Source organism: Marmota marmota, unplaced genomic scaffold (assembly GCF_001458135.2).
Source record: "Marmota marmota marmota unplaced genomic scaffold, marMar, whole genome shotgun sequence".
NCBI classification, from domain to species: domain Eukaryota; kingdom Metazoa; phylum Chordata; class Mammalia; order Rodentia; family Sciuridae; genus Marmota; species Marmota marmota.
Window position 1 is genome coordinate 12,767,035 of NW_025999998.1, and position 20,781 is coordinate 12,787,815.

Consider the following 20,781-nt stretch of genomic DNA (forward strand, 5'->3'; position numbering starts at 1 on the left):
TTCATACTTCATTCACACAAAACACCTCTCTTCCATCTCCGGGGACTGGGGTTTTCAAGTTCTAAACTACAATCAGCCCTTCTTTTAAAATAGCAATAAAAAATCCTCTTATTCAGCCAGATGGTGGTGTTTGTTGCACTAGGCTGGGTTCATAGTACAACATCAATAAATGGCCACTTGTAGAGGGACAGACAGAATCCCATTTATAAAATATATCTACACCTCCCTGCTTCTCCCATCCTTCATTGTCAAACAAACCCATGGGAGCTTCATCTCATTTTGGGGAAGAAATGACAACTAGAAAAGGCTAAAATAGCATAACTAAGTGGAAAAGCGATTTCTAGGGGGGAAAAACATACTTAATCTCCAAGGATGATGATTACAGGTGGGCTTTTTAAGAGTTTTCCTCTAGGGACCATTGGAAAGGAGGCTCTCAAGGATTGTCTCCACTCGCTGGGAAGGTGCCCTGGCAGAAGCCTGGACATTGTCAACCAATTATAACTGGGGGATGGAGTTAAGATTCTTTCTCAGTGAGTTGGCTAAGTCTCATACACAAATGTTTGTTCCAATTAGGTGTTCCAAAAAGCCTCGTCTGCCTCCGATAACGCATTTGGAGAGGGAAGCGGTATTTGTTCAAAATCCATCATGAGGGGGAAAATGATGTGCTGGTGTGTTCTGTTGCCAGTGTATACTTGCTCTTCCCAGGACTGGAGGAATCACTCCTGAGTGCTTTGTCTGTGTGTTGCTGGTTTGGCCCGATCTGAGATGGGCAAGGGGACTGGGATGCTGACTAATCTCTGCTCCTGCTTCTAATAAGCTATCCTATCTGGTTATGTAACCCTAATCCACGTCCACAGTCTGGGCTCAGATGGTTGGCCTGTCAGCAAAAACTGTCTAAAAAACGTTAATTCGACAGTGTTGGAGGGATGTTATTTCCAGAGCTAAACTCCTCAGGGAAAATGAGAGATAGCTGCTTCTGGGATTCAACTCCACCGAACTAAAAGATTTTCTCTTTCCTGATGCTTTCTTCCCCAGTAATTTCCCAGTGCCTGGTGCGCCCTGACATTTGGTCCAAATAAAATCTTGGAACAGACTCTTAGGCTACAACTATCTTCAAACTCCATACAAAAGGAGTGTTTACTATGGAGAATCAGTATTTTTAACGCTTGAAACATTGGGAGCCTGCTTGTGCTGGGTCCTCACACTGAATCACTTCATGATACTGATACTATTTTTTTTTTCTGGCATTTATAGCAAGCAACTCAGCTTATGACCTAAGGCATTTTCCATACTTCCAGGCAATGAATACTAACTTCCTATGAGTCTCAAAAGCACATAATTTAAGACAGTGGGAAAGGGAATTGGAGAATATTTTCCAGTGCAAGGGAAACACCATACAGATGTTTGCCCTTACCCTTGAATTCTGATGACAAAATTGAGAATTGTTTATTTGGTCTGAAGTCAAACTCAAGGACTTTATTTTTTTAAAAGACTGAGGGTTAAGTGTTGGGTTAGGAGTGGGGAGTTGTGACATAATATATTCATGATACCAAAACATCCAACACATGGCCCTTGGATTTTGAATCACAAAAACAAAAATTTAGATCTTTTTAAATGATTCATTTTTGGATCCAATTTGGTATACCAGATGTCAATTTGTGAGACAGAAAGACATACCTGAAAATACACCTAAGGACTACTTTGCTAAAATTGTATATTCACCTTCTGTAATTTTTTTTTTCCACCAGGATAACAAGCTAGGAATCGGTCCTCTATCTTGAGCCATTTATTGAGAACAAATAGATGAACTTGGAAGAGACACAACCCAATTGAAGTTAAATACCTGACTTTGGTGTATGAGAATCATAAACTTGCTTACGGTCTATCTGGTCCGCAAACACTTCCCCATAAATCATCCAGTAGGGCATGTAGAAGATGTTCTTGGCCAGTTTCCATGATGGCTCCTCATTGGGAAAGAGGATGGCTTGCCTGGCGACTCCAAAGCTCATCAGTACCACCAGCATAATGATGACAAAGTACATCATGTCTATCATCTGGAAGAGTGGAGAAGCAGAGGGAAAAACAAAAGAAAACCCATGTGATTGAATGCTTTAGTGAATGCTGATGTTGAGGAACATCTGTGAAGGAAAGTCACTTTCTAACTGCTGATAAGGGATGTTTTGATAGGGAATTCTGTCCATATAGGAGGACAGCTGGCCTATTGAGTCCCATGTCCACAGAATCTTTTTTTTTTTTTTTTGGTGGTGCTGGGGATGGAACCCAGGGCCTTATGCATGCAAAGCAAGGACTCTACCAACTGAGCACTTACAGAATCTTATCAGTAACTCAAAAAACGTTTTTTTTTTTTAAAGTACACACCAAATGAAGTCCCTTTGCTTTTCATTGCTTTCTCTGGGACATAGTCAAGTCTAGGCAAGGGAGTCATAGTCGCATCAGAAAGGATGTGACATCCACACGAACTTTTTCTCTGCTTTTGGGGGTTGGTGTTGGTAGTGGGGATGGTCTCTTTGGGGCTCTTCTTGGTAGAACTGGAATTGAGATAGTTGAACTATTTCAAGAACTTGTACAATGTAGTAAATTTCCTTTCTCAGTTTTGAAAAGCTGACAAAGAATTGGAAAGCTCAATAAAATAATTTCTTGTAAATAAAGCCAGTTCTATCATCTTCTTGTGACCACATTCCATTGTTTGTCTAGCACAAACCAGTCTCTCAGAGAACTAGTCTTCCTATACTCCTCCTGCAGGTATCTTATTAGTTATGGATGTTGTTTTCCTAGCATTAGAACCAGGTGGCCTAATGACCTGCACCTGTACCTACTGCTGAACTGATGCATTTTCTCTTTGATATGTTTATAAAATCCTTCTACTGAATTTTAGTACAACGTTGTCTCTTATTCCTCTTCCTTCCTTATTTATTACTGTGATATATGTTATTTGGGATTTGCTTCTCAAATGCCAAATTGCTTTCCTTTTATTACCCAAAATAGATGAGGATGCAATGACTATTGATTTTGCCAGGCCAGAACTCATTACCTCCTTCTTTTAGAAAAGTTTCCACCCTTTTGTTTCCCAGGAGAGGTTAATCAAAACACTTCACCCCCTGGCAATGGTGATGGGAGATGGGAAGTGGGTCCTACACAGAGAAGCCAACCAATCCTCGCCCCACCCCCCTTTTGGTTCTGAGGATTGAACCCAGGGCCTAATGCATGCTAGGCAAATGCTCTACCATTGAGCTATACTCTCTGCTCCCTAGATGAATTTGAAAACTTTTGTTTTGAAAGAGTACATTCCTTGATACATGTCGCTGAAATTCAAACATTCCTGTATGCCTTAGGACATTGGGGTCTCAATATATTTTAGATCAATTAATCAACTTCCAAGGCAACTTCAAAAGCCATTTCTCACTTTGAAACAAAATACAAATCCCTCCAATTTTTAAAAAATATTTACTTTTCAGTTGTAGTTAGACACAATACCTTTATTTCACTTATTTTTTTTTTATATGGTGCTGAGGATCGAACCCAGGGTCTCGCACGTGTGAGGCGAGTGCTCTACCACTGAGCCACACCCCAGCCCCCAAATCCCTCCAAATTTGACATCCATTTTTATTTTTCATTATCCTCATAGATACATGCTAGCTAGTTATTCCTTCCACAATTTAATAGTCTCAGGACTCTTTGTGTGAGCAAGCTGGCTGTGTTGAAATCATTTTATAGGAAATCTGGATCTGTTTTTCATCTACTCTCTCTATTTTGTAAAATTCTTTCATCACTTATTTACGAGAAGTTCTATCAATAAAAAAGCACACATGAGTCCTTTGTATTATGTTTATTTACATTAATTAAAAAATGGGTGGGAGAGGCCGGTATGCACTCATGAGATTTAGGAACTTGTTTGACCCAAGAAAATTCAGCCAGTAAATACAGAAACCATACTAATTTAATTTCTCACCATTGTTTTCACTCAGATTGGATCTGATATCTCTCTAGAGGGTCAAAATAACCAAAAAGAAGACATATTCTTCTCAACTGCTTAGCTTTGTATAGTTGAAAGTCTTTACTTCCATACAAATATCAAAATCTGAGCACTATTAATGAGAACAGGGGATGACTCCTTGTGTTTGTAAAGCTAAATCATTCACTCACTTCAATGTTAAGATTTTGCACTATTTTTAGAAATACCTTTCAGCGTGCTCAACACAGGAGAGTATGTACTCTAGTGATTCTGCACATTTTCTCAGGTGACAGACAACCTGGGTTTCACCTGGGCTTTACTAGCAAAAAAAAAGCTAAGTGGAAAAAAATACAAGAAAAAAGTTAAAGATGACTCCAGGAAAAGAAAATAAAAGATTTCCGAACATTTCCCTGACCATTAAAAAAAATGGAAAAGAAGAAGAAAAACAAAAAGGATTGCTAAGTGGCCTGGGGCAAGTTGCTTAATCTTATTATTATTTTTTTATTTTTAAAATGGGGACAGTAATAACATCAAAAATGCATATTATTGTTATAAGAATTAAATGTGATAACATGTGAACACTTAATATGGTGAGTTCTCAGTTGCTATTAATGGATTATTATTAGAGGTGGAAGGAGGTCAGGTGTTGGAATCAGGAGCTAAAATCCTGCCGCTGTCTTTGCTACATCTCAGTTTATTGTATTGCTAAATGAAGATACTAAGACCTATTTCTTGGGGTGTAATGATGAAGACATGTCTCATGTATCTGGCACATAGTAAAGGGTAGCTGCTAATGCTGTTTTTGTTCTGCATTATATAAGTGAGCTGAGACTTGGCTTAGAGAATTGTCTTGATAAATGGATTATGAAGGCAAGGGGTTAGGATTTCAAGCAATCCTGACCTGCAGATCAAATGGGATTTTACTGGAGAAGCGGGTTTCCATGTTAGCACTTGGAACACTGGATTCTTCTGCAATGCAAAGGGACACAGAACCAATTTCAAAATAGTCCTCCTGTGTCCAGGAATCTCAGTGATGTCTGTCTCTAGACTTCAGGGCACAGTGAGTACCTGACTGTTCAATACTGAAACGAGTCTCTCTAATGTTGAGGGGCTTTCTGTGTAAACACATCTGGGAATATTTTGTTCCACTTCCAGCCTGGCAGCCCATCTGGCTCCCTCATAAATTCTACAGACGTATTTTATCTACCTTCTGGATCAATGACTCAATTATTGAACTCATTATCTTAAAATTTCCATAGAAGAGAAGCAAAGTCCTCAAATATTCTCATTTTCTACCTATTCTTGACTGACAAATGAAGTCATTCATAAGTTAGGAGGTAGAGAAAACGCAGTACATTCCTCTTGCTCAATCCTTAGTAAGATTTCATTCTAGTCAAAACTGGGGATAATTATGCCATTATTAAAATGACAGATGTGGATTTTAACAAAAGCTTGCTGCATTAGTGTAACTTCAGTTATTTCAAGTGTTTAAACGCCACCTAGATTCTTAAAAGAATTATATTTGGTCAGTTTGGGTTTTTGCAATTTTTAATTGTTAATATAAGGTGACCATCAGAAAACCAACCAATCAGACTAAATACCCCCACCCCTAGTGCTGTAGTTCTCAGCAGAGGGTAATTTTTGTCCCTCAGGAGACACTCAGCAATGTTTGGAGACAGTTTTGTCAGAACTCTGTGTGTTGGCATCTAATGAGCAGAGGCCACAGCATTAAACAACCTGTAATATATAGGATGGTGCCTCAAACAAAGAATTACCTAGCCCAGAATATCAAGAGTGTCAAGGTGGAGAAAGCTTAATCTTTTATAGCTGTTAGAGTTCTTCACTCTCATTGGGCCAAGGAACAATTCATTTGAGAATTTCATAAAAGTTTGTCAAGAAAATTCACCTACTACTCATACATAAATTGGGGGAAGGATCCATAGACTGCTCTACTAAGCCCCAACTATAGAATCTGTCCTTAGACAGATATTCTCACCAAAATCTCAAATTCATCATTAAAGTACAAAAAAAGACAACATACCAGGTAGAATAACAGAGTAATATACATATTTTTTCCTAGCCAAAAAATACTCAATTGAGTTGGGGTTCAGTTTTGAGTGAGTAACTTCAGTTTGAGAATTCAAATTTTTCCTCTCTAGAATGGTTTGGTGATATGTGCCCTGTTATGGTTTGGATGTGGTGTCCCTCCAAAGCTCATGTGTGAGACTATGCAAGAAGGTTTGGAGGAGAATCTTTGAATTAATCCCTGATGGTATTAACTGAGCGGTAACTGGAGGCAGATGTAGTGTGGCTGGAGGAAGTGGTTAATTAGGGTGTGGCTATGGGGTATGTATTTTGTATCTAGAGAGTGGGTTCTCTTTCTTTCTGCTTCTTAATCACTATGATGTGATCTGCTTCCCTCTGTAACACACTCTGCTATGATGGTCAGCCTCATCTTGAGCCCCAAGAAATGGAACCACACTTCTATGACTGAGACCTCTGAAATCATGAGTCCTCAAATAAACCTTTCCTCCTCTACAACTGTTCTGGTTGGATTCTTTAGTCACAGCAGCAAAAAGCTGACTAAAACATGCTTTAAATATGGCTGATATTACAAATACTAACCTTCTGTATCAAAAGGTTAAATTTATAGCAGAATAATCATGCTTACTGATATTTCCTTTTTACATTGTACTTTAAAAACGCAATATAAACATAATGATAGCAGATACAATTTTTCAACCACTAAACCATGAGCCAGACATGGATGGCCACTTAACATACTTCTAATGATCCACAACAAACCCACAAGATGCACTTTCATTATTCATTACTACTTGAAAAATGAGTAAACTGAATCTCAAAGAGGTTAAGTACATTGCTTAAGGTCTTCTACTCAATTCATTGTGAATTCAAATTCTTGCAAGAGTTTGTAAGTGATTTTTGTAGGAAGATTTTGTATGTAAGATTCATTTTAGTAGTCACACACCCAGATGTTTGATAAATATTGAGTTGGCAATGATGTATATAGTAAAACTATATATAGTTTATATATATATATATAAAAACTTGAGTTTTTGAAGAAGGATATCTATTGAAAAAGTATATCTATTAGCCGGGCATGGTAGCACTCACCTGTAATCCTAGCAATTCAGGAAGCTGAGGCAGGAGGATGGCAATTTTGAGGCCAGCCTGGGCAATTTAGCGAGACTTTGACCCAAAATAAAAAGTAAAAAGTTCTGGGGATGTAGCTCAGTAATAAATCACCCCCTTCTGGGTTGAAACCCTGTACCCCCTCTCTCACACACAGAGAAAGAATGAAAAAGAAACAGACCTCTATTGACCACTTGTTGGTTTCAATATCTCATACAATAAAAATGCAGATTATTAATAAAGAGGTTTCTCATTAAGAGGTGTTCACATAGGTAGGATGGATGTACTTAGCTTTCCCAAATAGGTCCTACAAAGGGGATATACAGAAGAAGTGGGAGATCTGATAAAATGCCTAGTGTTTGGGATTCAGGATCTGACTCTTTGTCTAGGGAGTGTGGGGAAGGAGTCAATTTACTCATGCACTCCCTGATTTTTGTCAATGCTGTCCTCTAGGGCTCAGTTTTTATGGAAAAAGACTAAAAGCTGGTGTGTGGTTAAGAAATATGGGACAAAGTCCTTGGCCATTTATGAGGAAGCATATTAGTTTGTTCTGCTAGGGATTCTATGTTAAAGATTTAGGTGCAGCATTTTGGAGCTTCCCCGCCCCCCCAGTACTGGTAATTGATTCAGGGGCACTCAACCACTGTGCCACATCCCCAGCCCTATTTTGCATTTTATTTAGAGACAGAGTCTCACTGAGTTACTTAGCCTTGCTGAGGCTGGCTTTGAACTCTCGATCCTGCTGCCTCAGCCTCCTGAACCACTGGGACGATAGATGTGTGCCAGAGTGCCCAGTTGTTTGTTTGTTTTTTAAACAGACATTATTTCCTAGCAGTGTAAGAATACACACAACGTATGATCTTCAATTCAAAATTCAAACTCAACTGAACTCAACTCAAACACACACTGTTTTTCTTCCATTTATGTAGCGAAATGAATCTTTCTATAACTTTTTTTTTAAAGCATCTTTAAAAAAAATCTTTAAAAATCTGTTAAAAATTTGTGACTCAGCTACAACATAACTTTCATGTGAATGCTTTTCTGACCTATATTCTTTTTGTACTTTATACACATCTATCACAACATCCTCACACTGTGTATTAATTACTTTCTTTCTTTCTCTCAATGTTTATTTCATAGAAAGAATCTCTTTGTACATTCAAATCCTAGGCTGGTACCTGGCACAAAATAGATCATCTTTGTATATTCTGTAGTTTGCAAATGGCTAATAATTAAATTCCCCAGTTTTTGTATACAGATATAGTCAAACTCCCAAACACTTAACGGGAATTTAAAAAATAAAACACCCAGCCAAACTTGGTGGTACATGACTGTAATCCCAGTGACTCAGGAGGCTGAGGCAAGAGAATCACAAGTTTGAGGCCAGCCTAGGCAAGTTAATAAGACCCTGTCTCAAAATAAAAAATAAAAAGAGTTGGGAATGTAACTTCGTGGTAGACCACTTCTGGGTTCATTCCCCAGTACGAGTGGGGCGGTGGGGGGGATAAAGTAAAACACCCCTGGAGCTATCTCTTGCAGACTTTGATAGCAGGTCCAAATAAATTATAGTCCTCCTCCTATTATTATAACTCTTCCTCTGAGAACTTAAAACATGGAATTAGAGAGCCCTCCTTTGTGGTGAGCTGCTCTGAATGACCACATCTTCCAGTCCTGAAGCACGAGGCTTTGAACAATCACTACATTTCGTGGTGACTTGGGTGTTGTCCCAGCTCAGATAGCAAGGCGCGTCTTCAGGTGCAGGCGTCACCCAAGGGGATTGAGCTACACTCACCTATTCCTTTGTAATCCTTCTCCTTGCCTCATTTGAATGGCTTCTTCCCAATAAAATGTTCAGCTCCTCTCTTCTCTCTCTTTCCACAGACCCCTAAGGTCAGAGGAGCCATCATAGGACCCAAAGAAAAAGGTATTTCTCTGTCTCTGTGTGATTACTGCGTGCCAGCCCAGTTCACCTGGGGTGACCCTGAGTGTTTAGTTGTGGAATGTGACACTGCTTACCATTTTTCCAATCATCATTACATATGGGCCCAGATACTTGTTCACTCCGAAGATGTCTAGTAAACGGATGTACCAATAAATGATGTTCACGCAATAGATAACTCTCCCATCACTCCTGAAGGGCTGGTCTTGAAGACGAAGGATCATTCCAACAGAGAACAGAAGGATGGCTATGAGGTCTGTGACATTCCAGTACTCCTGCAGCCACACCTTCACTTTCTGCAGCAACTTGCCTGGCTCTGACATCAGAATCTACAAGGCAAGAGAGAGAGAGAGAGTGGAGTTAAAGTGTGATTTGTGTCTATATTTCAAGCCCAGTTGGAATGTGCTTGGTTTGTTAGCTAATATCAGTAGCCCCCCCCACCATCTGTGTCTACTTGAATGCTTGCATGCTAGCAATATACAACTGAGCTAAGCTTAGGTGATCCAAATGCAAATGGTCTAGAAGCAGATATAAGCAATAAGTTTGATCCTTTGGGGGTTTTGCTATAACATTGTTTTTCTTAGTATACTACAAATCTTTTGCAAAATCTTCCTCCACTTTAGTAAACAGCTCCGCCATATTGAATTACTCAGGCCACTCCCTCAGGAACACTCCTTAACTCCTCCCTCGAATCAACCAGTCCTATCACTTCTAAGCACAACCTGACCATCCACTTCTCACTACCTCTATTTCCCATTATATCTAAGTCCCATTACCTCTCACACATGATTGTGGCAAGCTTCTAACTGGCATCCCTGTTGTCATTATTGCCTACCAGACTGGAATCCATTCTCTGATCTTCAAAAACCTAAGCTGTGATCTGAATGGTGATTACAGGATGGATTGTTTGTGTAGGCAAAAAACTCATCAAGCTGCATCTTTAGTATTTGTTACGGGTTAATTAGTCCTCATTTTTTAAAAAGGAGAGACTTGAGAAACAAATGAACAACAACAGAAACTAAAGCAAATTATGATAGATGCATACTTAAAATTTTTGATGGCTTCCATTACATTAGAGAAAATCCCAAACTCCTTATTGTGGCCTCATTTCATGTCCTGTCACATGCTCCCTTCCTTTGTACCCTGCATCCACATTGGCCTGCTCTTAAGCATAGAAATTCCATCCCATGTTCAGGACATTGTGCTTATCCCTTCTGTTGGGCATTTCTTCACCCAGAATGTTACATATTTGTCTCTTCTTCATCCTCAATGTCTCTCCTTGAAGTCCTCTACTTAGGAAGGCTTTTTTTTTTTTTTGACCATTTTAGCTGCAGTAGCTTCCATGTCTCCAAGTCACTCTCTAATATATTGCCCTATTGAATTTTTGAAGTCTTTCTCACTATAAAATTATCTTCTCTGTACATGTATATGTATGTTTATATGAATATGTGTATGCCCATCCATCCATCCTTCCTTCCTTCCTTCCCTCTTCACTAGATTGTGAACTCTGGGAGCAAAGCCTTTGTATTCCAGGCCTGTTACATAATAGACACTCAATAAATATTTGTCAATAGACGTTGCGTTGGTACCTGGCAGCAATTCTCCTGTCTTTTACACATTTGAGTTGCGGGGTGGAACTCTCGATTTACTTTAAACCAAGAGAGACTACCACACATGGGCTCTAGGAAATGTCAATCTCATGATTCTCTTATGTTTACTACTGAGGTTTCCAACTCTTCACCATGACCGACCCTTTCTCTCACTCAGGATGTCACAAAGAAGAGGAGAAAAAAGACTGGGGACAATCATTTCTCTGGTTATTATTGATTATATCAAATAATCAGCTGTTATTTGATTGAATCCTCATATCCACTATAATGGTTTACCCTGGTCTGAAATACTAAGAAGGGGAAGTTTAGTAAATCAAGGCTTGGGTTTGGAAGGCTGAGCAAGATATCAAGAATCACCTGGTAGCCTTGTTCTTCATCCTCTACAGTGTTTCTCCTCTGACCTCTAGCCCAGGGTTTCTTGAATTTCAGTGTGCATCAAAATCATATTCAAGGCTGGTTAAAACACAGATGGCTGGCTCCACCTTCAAGTTCCTGCTGAAGCAGACCTGGGGTGGGCCAGAGGATCTTCCTTTCTAACATGTCTCTGAGAGCCACTGTTGTACCCATCAGGAGTGTTGCCATTGTCCTGGTTGTTTCTCACTCTTGGCCCCATCTCAACCCATCTCTCTCTCTCTCTCTCTCTCTCTCTCTCTCTCTCTCTCTCTCTCTGTGTGTGTGTGTGTGTGTGTGTGTGTGTGTGAGAAGAAGCGGAAGAGGGAGGGAGGATGGGCAAAACCCTGGAGCTTTTCTAACCTTTTGTTCAAACTGCTAAATACAGAGTTATATAGTAAAATTTTTAAATAGTGAAAACATTTTTTTTGGGGTCCCACAACATTAAGAAAAGAGATAAAAGCAAAATAGCCTGGGGTGAAGCAGAAGTAAAAGATCAAGGGTCAAGATTCAGGAATCTCCCCCCAACCCCAAGGACCTTCCTTAGCATCCTGGGACCCTGCAGAGGAAAGAGTCTTGAGATGGTGTGACAGTTTTCAGTCCTAAGCCCTCTTTTCCAGCTGTGGATTAAAAAAAAAAAAAATTGCTTACGACCCTGAGCCTTGGTTCCCAGACGTGTAAAGTGGGGATGTCATCATAACTGTGCCATTGACCTCACAGAGTTGGGGGGAGGAGGACCGGAATGAGATAACGTCTACAAAGCCATGCTATAAACAGTGCCACTCTGTTAAGGGATTACCATGGCTTGCCTGGTGACTACTGGCAGAAGTATGTGGTGCTGGGAACGGGAAGGCAGCATGTGAAACCACAGAGCTGTCCTTGTTTATCCCTTGGGAGGCACGGAAGTGCAAACTTTTCCATGTTTCCAGGATCTTGCGTCTGAGCTCCTCAGGCGGGTGTCTAGGCGGGGGGTCTTCTTCCCCTTGGTAGTGGAGAATCTCTTGATGGAGTTCAGGGCAGGGACACAGGGTGAGGGGTAACCTCACCAGGCCACAGAGAGAAAGGTCAGACACTAAGACAGTCACTGCCTGGCTCCCCACAGCTTCCTCAGGAGCCAAGACTCTTCCTCTGACCCCCTCCTGACCCAGCTGGGAAGCCCTGCCCTCCTGCCATGACATGCTGCCTGGGGAGAAATGGAGAGCTAGGCCCGGAAGGTCCTGGCAGCTGGCCGGCTTGGCAGTCTCCACCAGAACAGTCCATGGAGTACAGACTGCTCCCTGTCTTCTTCCAGCCTAGTCCCTGGAGAGACTCCAATCTCCAGGCTCCAGTCTCTCCCTCTTCTGCTTGTTGTGGGGAAGGAATATGCGTTAAGTTGCAAGAACGCCAGCTGGCACTGCACAGCCACTGGGTCCCCCGAAGTGGCAGCCCAGTTCTCAGAGCCACACAGAAACCAGAGCAAACTTATGCTGCTCTTAGTTGAAAAGGCAAATCCACAACCTCCGTCCAGAAGCAGAAGGCTCTGTGAACTGGGGGACCTCAGTGTAGACAACCAGCTAGAACAAGACAGGGCACTCCATTGCTTTTGTTTGTCTTTAACTTAATCCAGTCATATTTAATGGGGCTAATATACCTTGTCCTAAGTTCTTGGGATGGAGACATTTTAGTTAGAATTAAAATATCTCCCAGTTTAAAAACACAAGAGAAAGCCTCTGAATACCAAGAAAAAAAACTTTTTATGATTCCAATACAAATGCATCTAATAGACACCACATGTTTTCTCTGGAGGAGAACATTCTTGAGCTGGAATTCAAGAAGGCAAGTCCTTCTGAACCTCTTTTGGTGAGAAAAATCAGGGTGGATATGTGGATTGTAGGAATCCTTTTTTCGATGAGGTCCATCCATCCCCTGAAGTACAGCAACCAGGATTGTTCCTGAGCTCTTGGAGGTGTGGTGGATGTGACAAGAGCATTGCCTCCAGAACACACCCCTCCGGGCCCTGCAGTTCCAAGGAAAGTGCAGATGAGCCTGTATCCCCTCACAAGCCTGCCTTTTCTGTGGCTTCCTCTGGTGAAACAGGAGTTTGTTGAACAGGGCTGCAGAGCCCTCTTGTGGACTTTTGCTTGACCACATTCATTCTGGAAGAAGCATTTGGAATCTAGAGCTTTATTTATTTATTAATTAATGAAGTATATATTTTTTAGAGCAGCAAAATCTGCAGCATGGTACAGAGATTTCTCATGGACTTCCTACCCCCCCCCACACACACATAGCTTCCTCTACTATCAACACCCCCCGCCAGAGTAGAGCATGAGCTATCACAGATGAACGGAGAGCAACACATCACATGGCTCAGGGTCTAGCCTTTCCACTAGGGCTCGCTCTTGGTGTTGTACATTCTATGGGTTTGGACCAATGTGTACTGACATACATCCACCACAACAGTATCATATAGAGTATTTTCACTGTTCTTAACAGCCGTGTGCTTCACTTATTTATCCCCCTCCTTGCAACCCCTGGAAACCACTGATGTTTTTACTGGCTCCACTGTTTTGTCTTTTCCAGAATATCATGTATTTGGAAGCAGGTAGCCTTTTTTTTCCCCACTTAGTAACATGCATCTAAGTTTCCTCCATGTTTTCTCATCTCATTTTTTTTTTTTTTTGTAGCATCCATTGTCTGGGAGGTTGTCTTGAGTCCAAACAAATCATATAAGGGTGGCATTTCAATAGCTCTTTTAGGTCATAAGGATGAGGGGATAAAAGAGGAACCCCATAGCCTCAACCTGAAGGACCAAAACCGTGTTCAGTTGGCCTTAGTGATTGATCCCTAGGGCTGGTGGAAAGACTAGTGCCCAGCAGGCTCATGATAAATGTTGACAAGGAGTCAACTAGAGAATAAATTAAATAAATGAACGAGAGCAGACCCCCTGCTAGAGCTGCTGAAGGACCTTTGCAGAAATGACATTGGTATTGGTGGACTGTGTCCAAAGAGACCCAAAGTAAGAGATTGAAATGGGAATTAAAAATAGCCAAATATGAAAAGTTATGTTTATAGGGATAAGTAAAGAGAGGTGTAAATGATGTGGAAGACAACTGGAGGATTCCTTGGGACAAAAGGTTTGTGAGCAGAAAATAGACCATATCCAAAGCGGTCATGGAGTGACAACCCTGTGAACATCAGCCAGGGAAGCCTCCCCAGATTCGTCAAAGGTGGCAGGAAACAGCCTTCAAGGCATTAGAAAAGATAGATTCTGGCTTAATTTGGATCCCAGGCATCCCCTTCTCCCCTCCATCCACAAATATAAACACTCTCCTGCTCTTATGTTTTCTTTTATGAAAGCAGTTACCTCTCTCATCTTTTCTATTCCCAGGGTAAAAATATAGGAAATGACGATCCATTCCTGGGTTGAAGGCCAGCGCTCCATCTTCACTAACACGATATAGTTGAAGAGCATCAGGTATCCGATATATGCCAGCTGTAAGGAAATACAATACAGTGCTCTGGCTGCTGAGGCCCAGGAGCCCTGGACTCAGGCAAGGCTACTGCAAGGCAGGACAGAACAAGGTCAGCAAACAGGACAGAGAATTCATGACAAAATGAAATTATAGGCTTTAAACTAGCAAAAGAACTTTTTTAAAAAAGCCTGTAGTATTTGAAATAACTTAATATGTAGTCTTCCTTCTGACCCTCTGTGTGTCTCTGGGCACACAGTATTGGTATGTATATGTCACCACGTATCATTTTGTTTTGCAATGACCTGATTTCTTATGTCTTCCTAGCAAAACAGGGAAACTTTGTGAGGATGGCTCTTGCTCAGGCTCAGATTTGAGATTCCTGGACTATTGCTGCACAGAGGATTTTTGCCTAACACTAGACAATTAAATAATGCCCATGAGAAGGAAAAGAAGACACACATAATTCCTGCAAATTGGTCAAACCAACATGAAACTAGCCCGGACTTTACCTTAAGACTCCATTTCAATTTTCTTCTAAGTGAGTGTTTTCCTTTTTCCTCATACTTTAAAGTGTTTGGCTTGTCAGTGAACTGGGAAGGTTTTTCCTGTTTTTCATTGTACTACCTTCCTGCCCTAGCCCAGTTGGAATATTTTGGTTTGTTTGTTTGTTTTTGAGACAGGGTCTTGCTATGTTGCTTAGGTTAGTCTTGAACTCCTGGGTTCAAGTGATCCTCCTGCTTTAGGCTCCAAGGTGGAACTGAAGGCATGTGCCACTGTGCCCAGCGGGAATATTCACTTTTGGTATCTACTTCTTTGAAACAAAGTGAGAGAAGACAACTCACAGAAAGGCATGGGTCTGTGCAGCCCACAGCGACTAGAGAGAGATTTCATCCTGAGGCTCTCACACTTTGAGGGGGAATTCTGATGTGACTGGCTCAATTAATGGATATCAGGAAAAACTCCTCAGGGTTCAAGTTGGTGCCTGTCACTAGAGGATTCAGCAATGTCAAGGTGCATGGAGTGACAGAGAGCTGGTGGGGGCCTTGCAAGAGAAAATTCACCCTAAGGGAAATGGCACAGAAGCAAAATCTTATTCAGACAAGGCACTACTGGCCTCAGGGGCTGTGAGTAGAAACTCAAAGCTAGTTAATTCACATCACCTGCACTCTTCCAAGGCCATCGTATAGCAAAGAATACCACACTGTGTGGGCAAGAGGATTGCGGCCTCCAGAGTTCTGGGACATGGTGGGAGCTTGGAAGGTAGAGGAAGCTGCAGCCTGGTTGGGAGATATACTGGGGAACTGGAGAGATGCTGCCTTATCTACTGAAAGGGCCTCTTCCTTCCTTCCTTCTCTCTCTCTCTCTCTCTCTCTCTCATTTTGGTAAGTGAATAAATAGATTCTTAATATGAATCAAGGGTTTCTGATATCCTAATATATTTGCAGACAAAACTGGCATGTAATTTCCTCACCTCTTTGTGTGTGTGTGTGTGTGTGTGTGTGTGTGTTGCTGGGAATTGAACCCAGGCCCTTGAGCATACTAGGCAAGTGATCTACCATTGAGATACATGCCAGCCCCCACCCCACCCTACCCCTCCCTTCCATACCTTAAAGGAGAAAATTCGTCAGAGTTAAACAATATCATGAATAAAAGCAATGTCATCACCACAGACAGCCAGTTACACAGATGCCAAGTGTCCTCTGAGTTTTCTTTCCATCCAAGTGATTTGCTTTTCCTCTCCCACCCTGGGACTGTCATCTTTATTTGTGCCTAGGTCCCTACACCTTGACACCTTCAGGAACATTAACAAATTATAAAAATTTCTCAGGAAAGAGTTTTTTTTTTTTTTAAATCATGTAGGATGCTGTATTAGTTCAAGGGATGAGGTATGACTTAGTGATAGAGTGCTTGTCTAGCATATGAGAGGCCCTGGGCTCAATCCCCAGCACTGAAAAAAAAAATAGTTCACAGTCTGACTTGGTTTGCATGATTTTGATTTACCATCATAACACATTGGCACTCACTCCACAGTTTCTGTGAGTATGTATTTTACACAATGCAAAGAAAGGAATTCAGTGGTTAAAATTCTATAATACACTCTTGGTGCCTTCTGACTTGAAATCACTCTCTCTTCCTGGTTGCTTCCTTCTCTTTATTGAATCAAGTTTTATTGATTCTCAGTGAAATGAATTTTGTTAACTGTCCTGGTTTCATCATTTTACCCAATTTCATATAAAACATTCTAAGGCATTATCTTCTCTTGACACTTGTAGGTCCACTTATGCAATGTACCCACTTCTACCAGAACTTCTGCAGCTTAATACTTAAATGACTTCACTAGTCCCGTATGTCCTCTGAAAATAGGGTTAGTGTGTCTGGTATAAGGAAGGTGGGCAGCAAAGTCACCGAGAGTTGGATTAAAATCCCAGCTCATGTTCTTCATCTTGTCTAAAAATCTAACCTGCCTACTCTCCAGGAAAGAGCCCTCCATGATAGCCCTGGGTGCCTATCATGTCCCCTGATCTGTGGCCACTGCACTCCTTGGATTTGAATCCTCTCTAGCTGGATACTTCAAATGGGCTCTCAACTCAGATAGGGTCTGGGAGCCAGATGGGTCCCTGCCTCCCTTCATCTTGGACTAGAAGAGGACCCAAGCTGCTCTCAGGAAATTGCGATCAAGTAGGGTTGTGGGGAAGTGAGATGTGTCCTCCCTTCCAGCACCTTGGGAGAGTAGGAAGGGAAGATTTTGAAATCATAGTGAGAAATACTTTTACAGAGAACCCAACCCAAAGCCAAAGAGACCTTTAATCTAAAGCTGAATTTTATTGTTAAGCATCCCTGGGGAATTAAAACACTGATACACCTCTCTCTGTCCACTTCCTTGAGGACTGGGCTTTGTCAACATGTGGACATAGATTCCTGGCAATTGTATAAACACAACTGGAAACAACTGGGGGATCCAATGTGATGGGTTTGCTGAGGCTAACTTCATCAGCCATGTAAGAAGAGCTGGATGTTCAGGTCCCACCCTTCAAAGAGTTATCATCCCGCATGCTTTAAAGGATTTAGGCCAAGCAGTGGGTCCTGAGCTTCCCTAAGCATTAATGCACCTGTGACATTCACTAAACACAGCCTCTCAGGTTCCTGCCTGGAGGTTGATTTAGTGAGTCTATGATGGAGTGAGGAGTTGGCGTTTTTAACAAGATCTGTTCTCATCATGGATCTTTTAGAAATATGGGCTAAAAACTAACCGTTCTTTGTCTGGGCCAGTGGTTCTCAGTCCCTACTGACCATGACAATCACTTGGGAACTCTGCAATATCCCAGTGCCCAGGCTGTACCTCACACCAATGATGTCAAAGCTCTGGGAGTAGAGCCCAGGGGCCAGTGTGTTTTAAAAGCTCTCCAGGTGATTCGAATGTGAGGCCGAGGTAGGTGGTTGTAATTTAAAAGCAATCTTGGCTAACAATTGCCTGACATGAGTCAGTGGGGACTAGGGGGAGCACAAACTAAAGTTACTATAAAACTGAATGCAGATCAAGAAAGAGAAAAAGATGCTTTGGAAGGTAAGAGTGGTGAACATTCATATAAGTGATAGAAAATTCTTGACACAATTACTTCTACCGATTTCTTTTGTGTTCTAGATCAGGAGTTTGCAAGCTGTTTCTATAGAGTCCAATAGTTAATTGTTATGGCTTTACAAGTCAAGAGGCTTCTATCACCAGTAATCAACTTTATTGTTATAGCACAAGAGCAGCTAGGCTATAAAGGTAAATAAGTGACTTTGCTTGTGTTACAATAAATCTTTGTGGACACTGACATTTGAATTTCATATAACTTTCATGTGTTCAAAAATTTTATTTCAGCCCTTTAAAAAATGTTAAAAAAACAACAACAAAAACAAAACAAAACAGGGCCGTGAGTGTAGCTCAGTTGCCTAGCGTGTGCCAGGCTCTGGGTTCCATTCCCAGCACCATATAATAAATAAAGATGTAGAAGCAATTGTTAGCTTGCAGGCTCCAATAACAGGCAGTGGGCTGGATTTGGACCAAGGGCTGTAGCTTGCCAAGCCCTGTTCTACGTTGTGAAAATTGGTGAAGTATAATGTAAGAGCAAGGGCAGATATGTGTATGAGATGATAGAACAAATAATATCTTGATAAAATAGTATGGGTTAGGGAGAGTATTTAGAAAGCACCGGAAACATTGCCTCATACATAGTAAGTGCTCAACAAGTGATACTGTTATTAGTGCTGATGGATAGATGAATACAACGCTGATTGACACGTGTACATTGGGGTGTACATATGGTTCTTTCAGGTCCAGGCATCGTTCTAAGTACAACACCTACTTCAACACGCTGAATCTCCATTAAACTTTACAAGGTATAATATATATATATATATATATATATATATATATATATATACACACACACACACACACACACACACACATATGTGTCTGTGTGTGTGTGTGTGTGTGTGTGTAAAATCCCCATCTTAAGGAAAGTGTGGACAGAATAGGAAAGTAACTTGTTTGACGTTACACAATACAAAGAGGCACAGATGGGATTCCCACCCAGGCTGTCTTACTCCAAGGTCCATGCTTGTCACCACTATGCTGTTTTCTGCAAGGTAAAAATAATGTAGATCTGTATAAAATGTAGAAATAGAAATATTTTTTGCATGCTTCCGTTGAGGGGGGTAGAAATTTTTTTTCTTTTTAGTAGGCTATATTCTTCCATATTCTCTTTTCTTAACATTAATACATTTGAAGTTTTACTTTACTAAATATAAATGTAATATTTATATTTTCATAATCTCGGATCCTCTTTTGAGACCATACTTTAAAGTAGTGGTTTTCAGCTGATGGCTTTTTTTTTTTTTAATCCCATAGGGGATGTTTGGCAACGTCTAGAAATATTTTGATTGTCATACTTGGAGGAAGAGTGCTATAGGCATCTGGTAGGTAGAGGCCAGGGATGCTGCTAAATATGCAACATGTCAGAGACAGCACCTTACGATAAAGACTTACCCTCCCCAAAGTGCTGATATTGCTGAGGTTGAGAGTCTCTGCTATACAGCCAGTGCTAGTTACCACACAGGGCCACACAAAAAGCACCTCATCTAGACATTTGAGTCATCTCAGCCTCAGATTTAGATTATCTTGTTGCTGACTCAAAGGATTGCTCTGTAGCTGGTTATCAAAAAGGCTAAAAATACAGATGCACTCTCCTTTGTCTTTGCACAGTTCTGATTCTCTGGGGAGAATCAGAGATGACATGGGCCACAAGCTCACCTTAAAATATCATTGAGAAGTAGAAGTGGAAAACCAGCAGTTCAGTCCTATCAGGAGGCCTCTTCAGGAACCCAAGGTTTTGTAGGCATGGTTTGTGGGGTGTACATACTGAATAATCTTTGCCATGACTATTGGTTGTTCTGGTAGTTTCTGCCTCTTTTGCTTGTTTGTTGTTTATTGGGTCTAACCAAGAAAATTTGTTTGCTGGCAATACCAGATTGGGAGTAGCTATGTGCATATGCTACCCATGCCTAGTCACACCACTTCCACACTGTGCTTGAGTCTTATTTACTAAATGTAAACCCCCACCCTCAAAGAAACAAACAAACAAACCACAAAAACCCAGGATTGGCACCTAAAGTAGGCAACTCTGACTTAGTCTTCATCCATCCAGAACAGGAAAGTGTTTTGAAAGTGGACATCTACTTCCTACTAGATTGAATTCATACTCACCTCACATCTATTTCTATTGGTTCTCACTTTTATCATTTCCTTAAGATTTTTGAAGAGAAGACATTTAGCCTGTGGAACCTGCCCAACAAACTCCACAGATCTTGCAAAACTATTGGAAAAGCAAGGTCATACAGCTTCCTTTCCTGCAATGTGTGCTACGTATGACTCACAAAGAAAACCACCCCGGTGCCTGAGACGTGAATGTTGGCTCCTGTGGCCATCCACTAGGAAAGGAAAGATACTTACAGTGTAGAACCAGAACTTCACAATGGGTGCATTGTAGAATTCATAGATTTTTCTGCCCAGAGGGATTAACCGGTGCCTGCTCTGAACTTCCTCTTCATCCTTCTTCCTGGATGACTCCCCATTGTTTCGTCCCAACATTGCCTACAGAGGGAGAGAATGGAACCCATCATGGCAGGGCTCTGCAGAGCATATACTCTGACTCGCTTATTTTATACTTCAGAGCTCATTAAACAGAAGAACCTGAGCTCCTGCCCCCCCCCCCC

General features: G+C 41.2%; 1 protein-coding gene and 1 non-coding gene across 25 annotated transcripts in view; both read right to left on the reverse strand.

Moving 5' to 3' along the window:
* Trpm3 (transient receptor potential cation channel subfamily M member 3) overlaps positions 1-20,781 on the reverse strand; it is a 529,872-nt gene that overhangs the window by 54,421 nt on the left and 454,670 nt on the right. For 13 of the 24 annotated variants that reach the window (XM_048806882.1, XM_048806879.1, XM_048806881.1 and 10 more), the window contains 4 exons: positions 20,519-20,659; positions 14,412-14,540; positions 9,143-9,394; positions 1,844-2,054 (listed from right to left, as the gene is read on the reverse strand). In XM_048806882.1, the coding sequence (XP_048662839.1) occupies positions 1,844-2,054; positions 9,143-9,394; positions 14,412-14,540; positions 20,519-20,659 (733 nt within the window). Of the gene's footprint in view, positions 1-1,843; positions 2,055-9,142; positions 9,395-14,411; positions 14,541-20,518; positions 20,660-20,781 lie in introns of those variants that run through there. The other 11 variants (XM_048806900.1, XM_048806883.1, XM_048806880.1 and 8 more) reach the window with 2 other exon arrangements.
* Positions 3,520-3,591, reverse strand: Trnav-cac. Its single transcript has one exon. It is a non-coding gene; the product is annotated as a tRNA-Val (tRNA).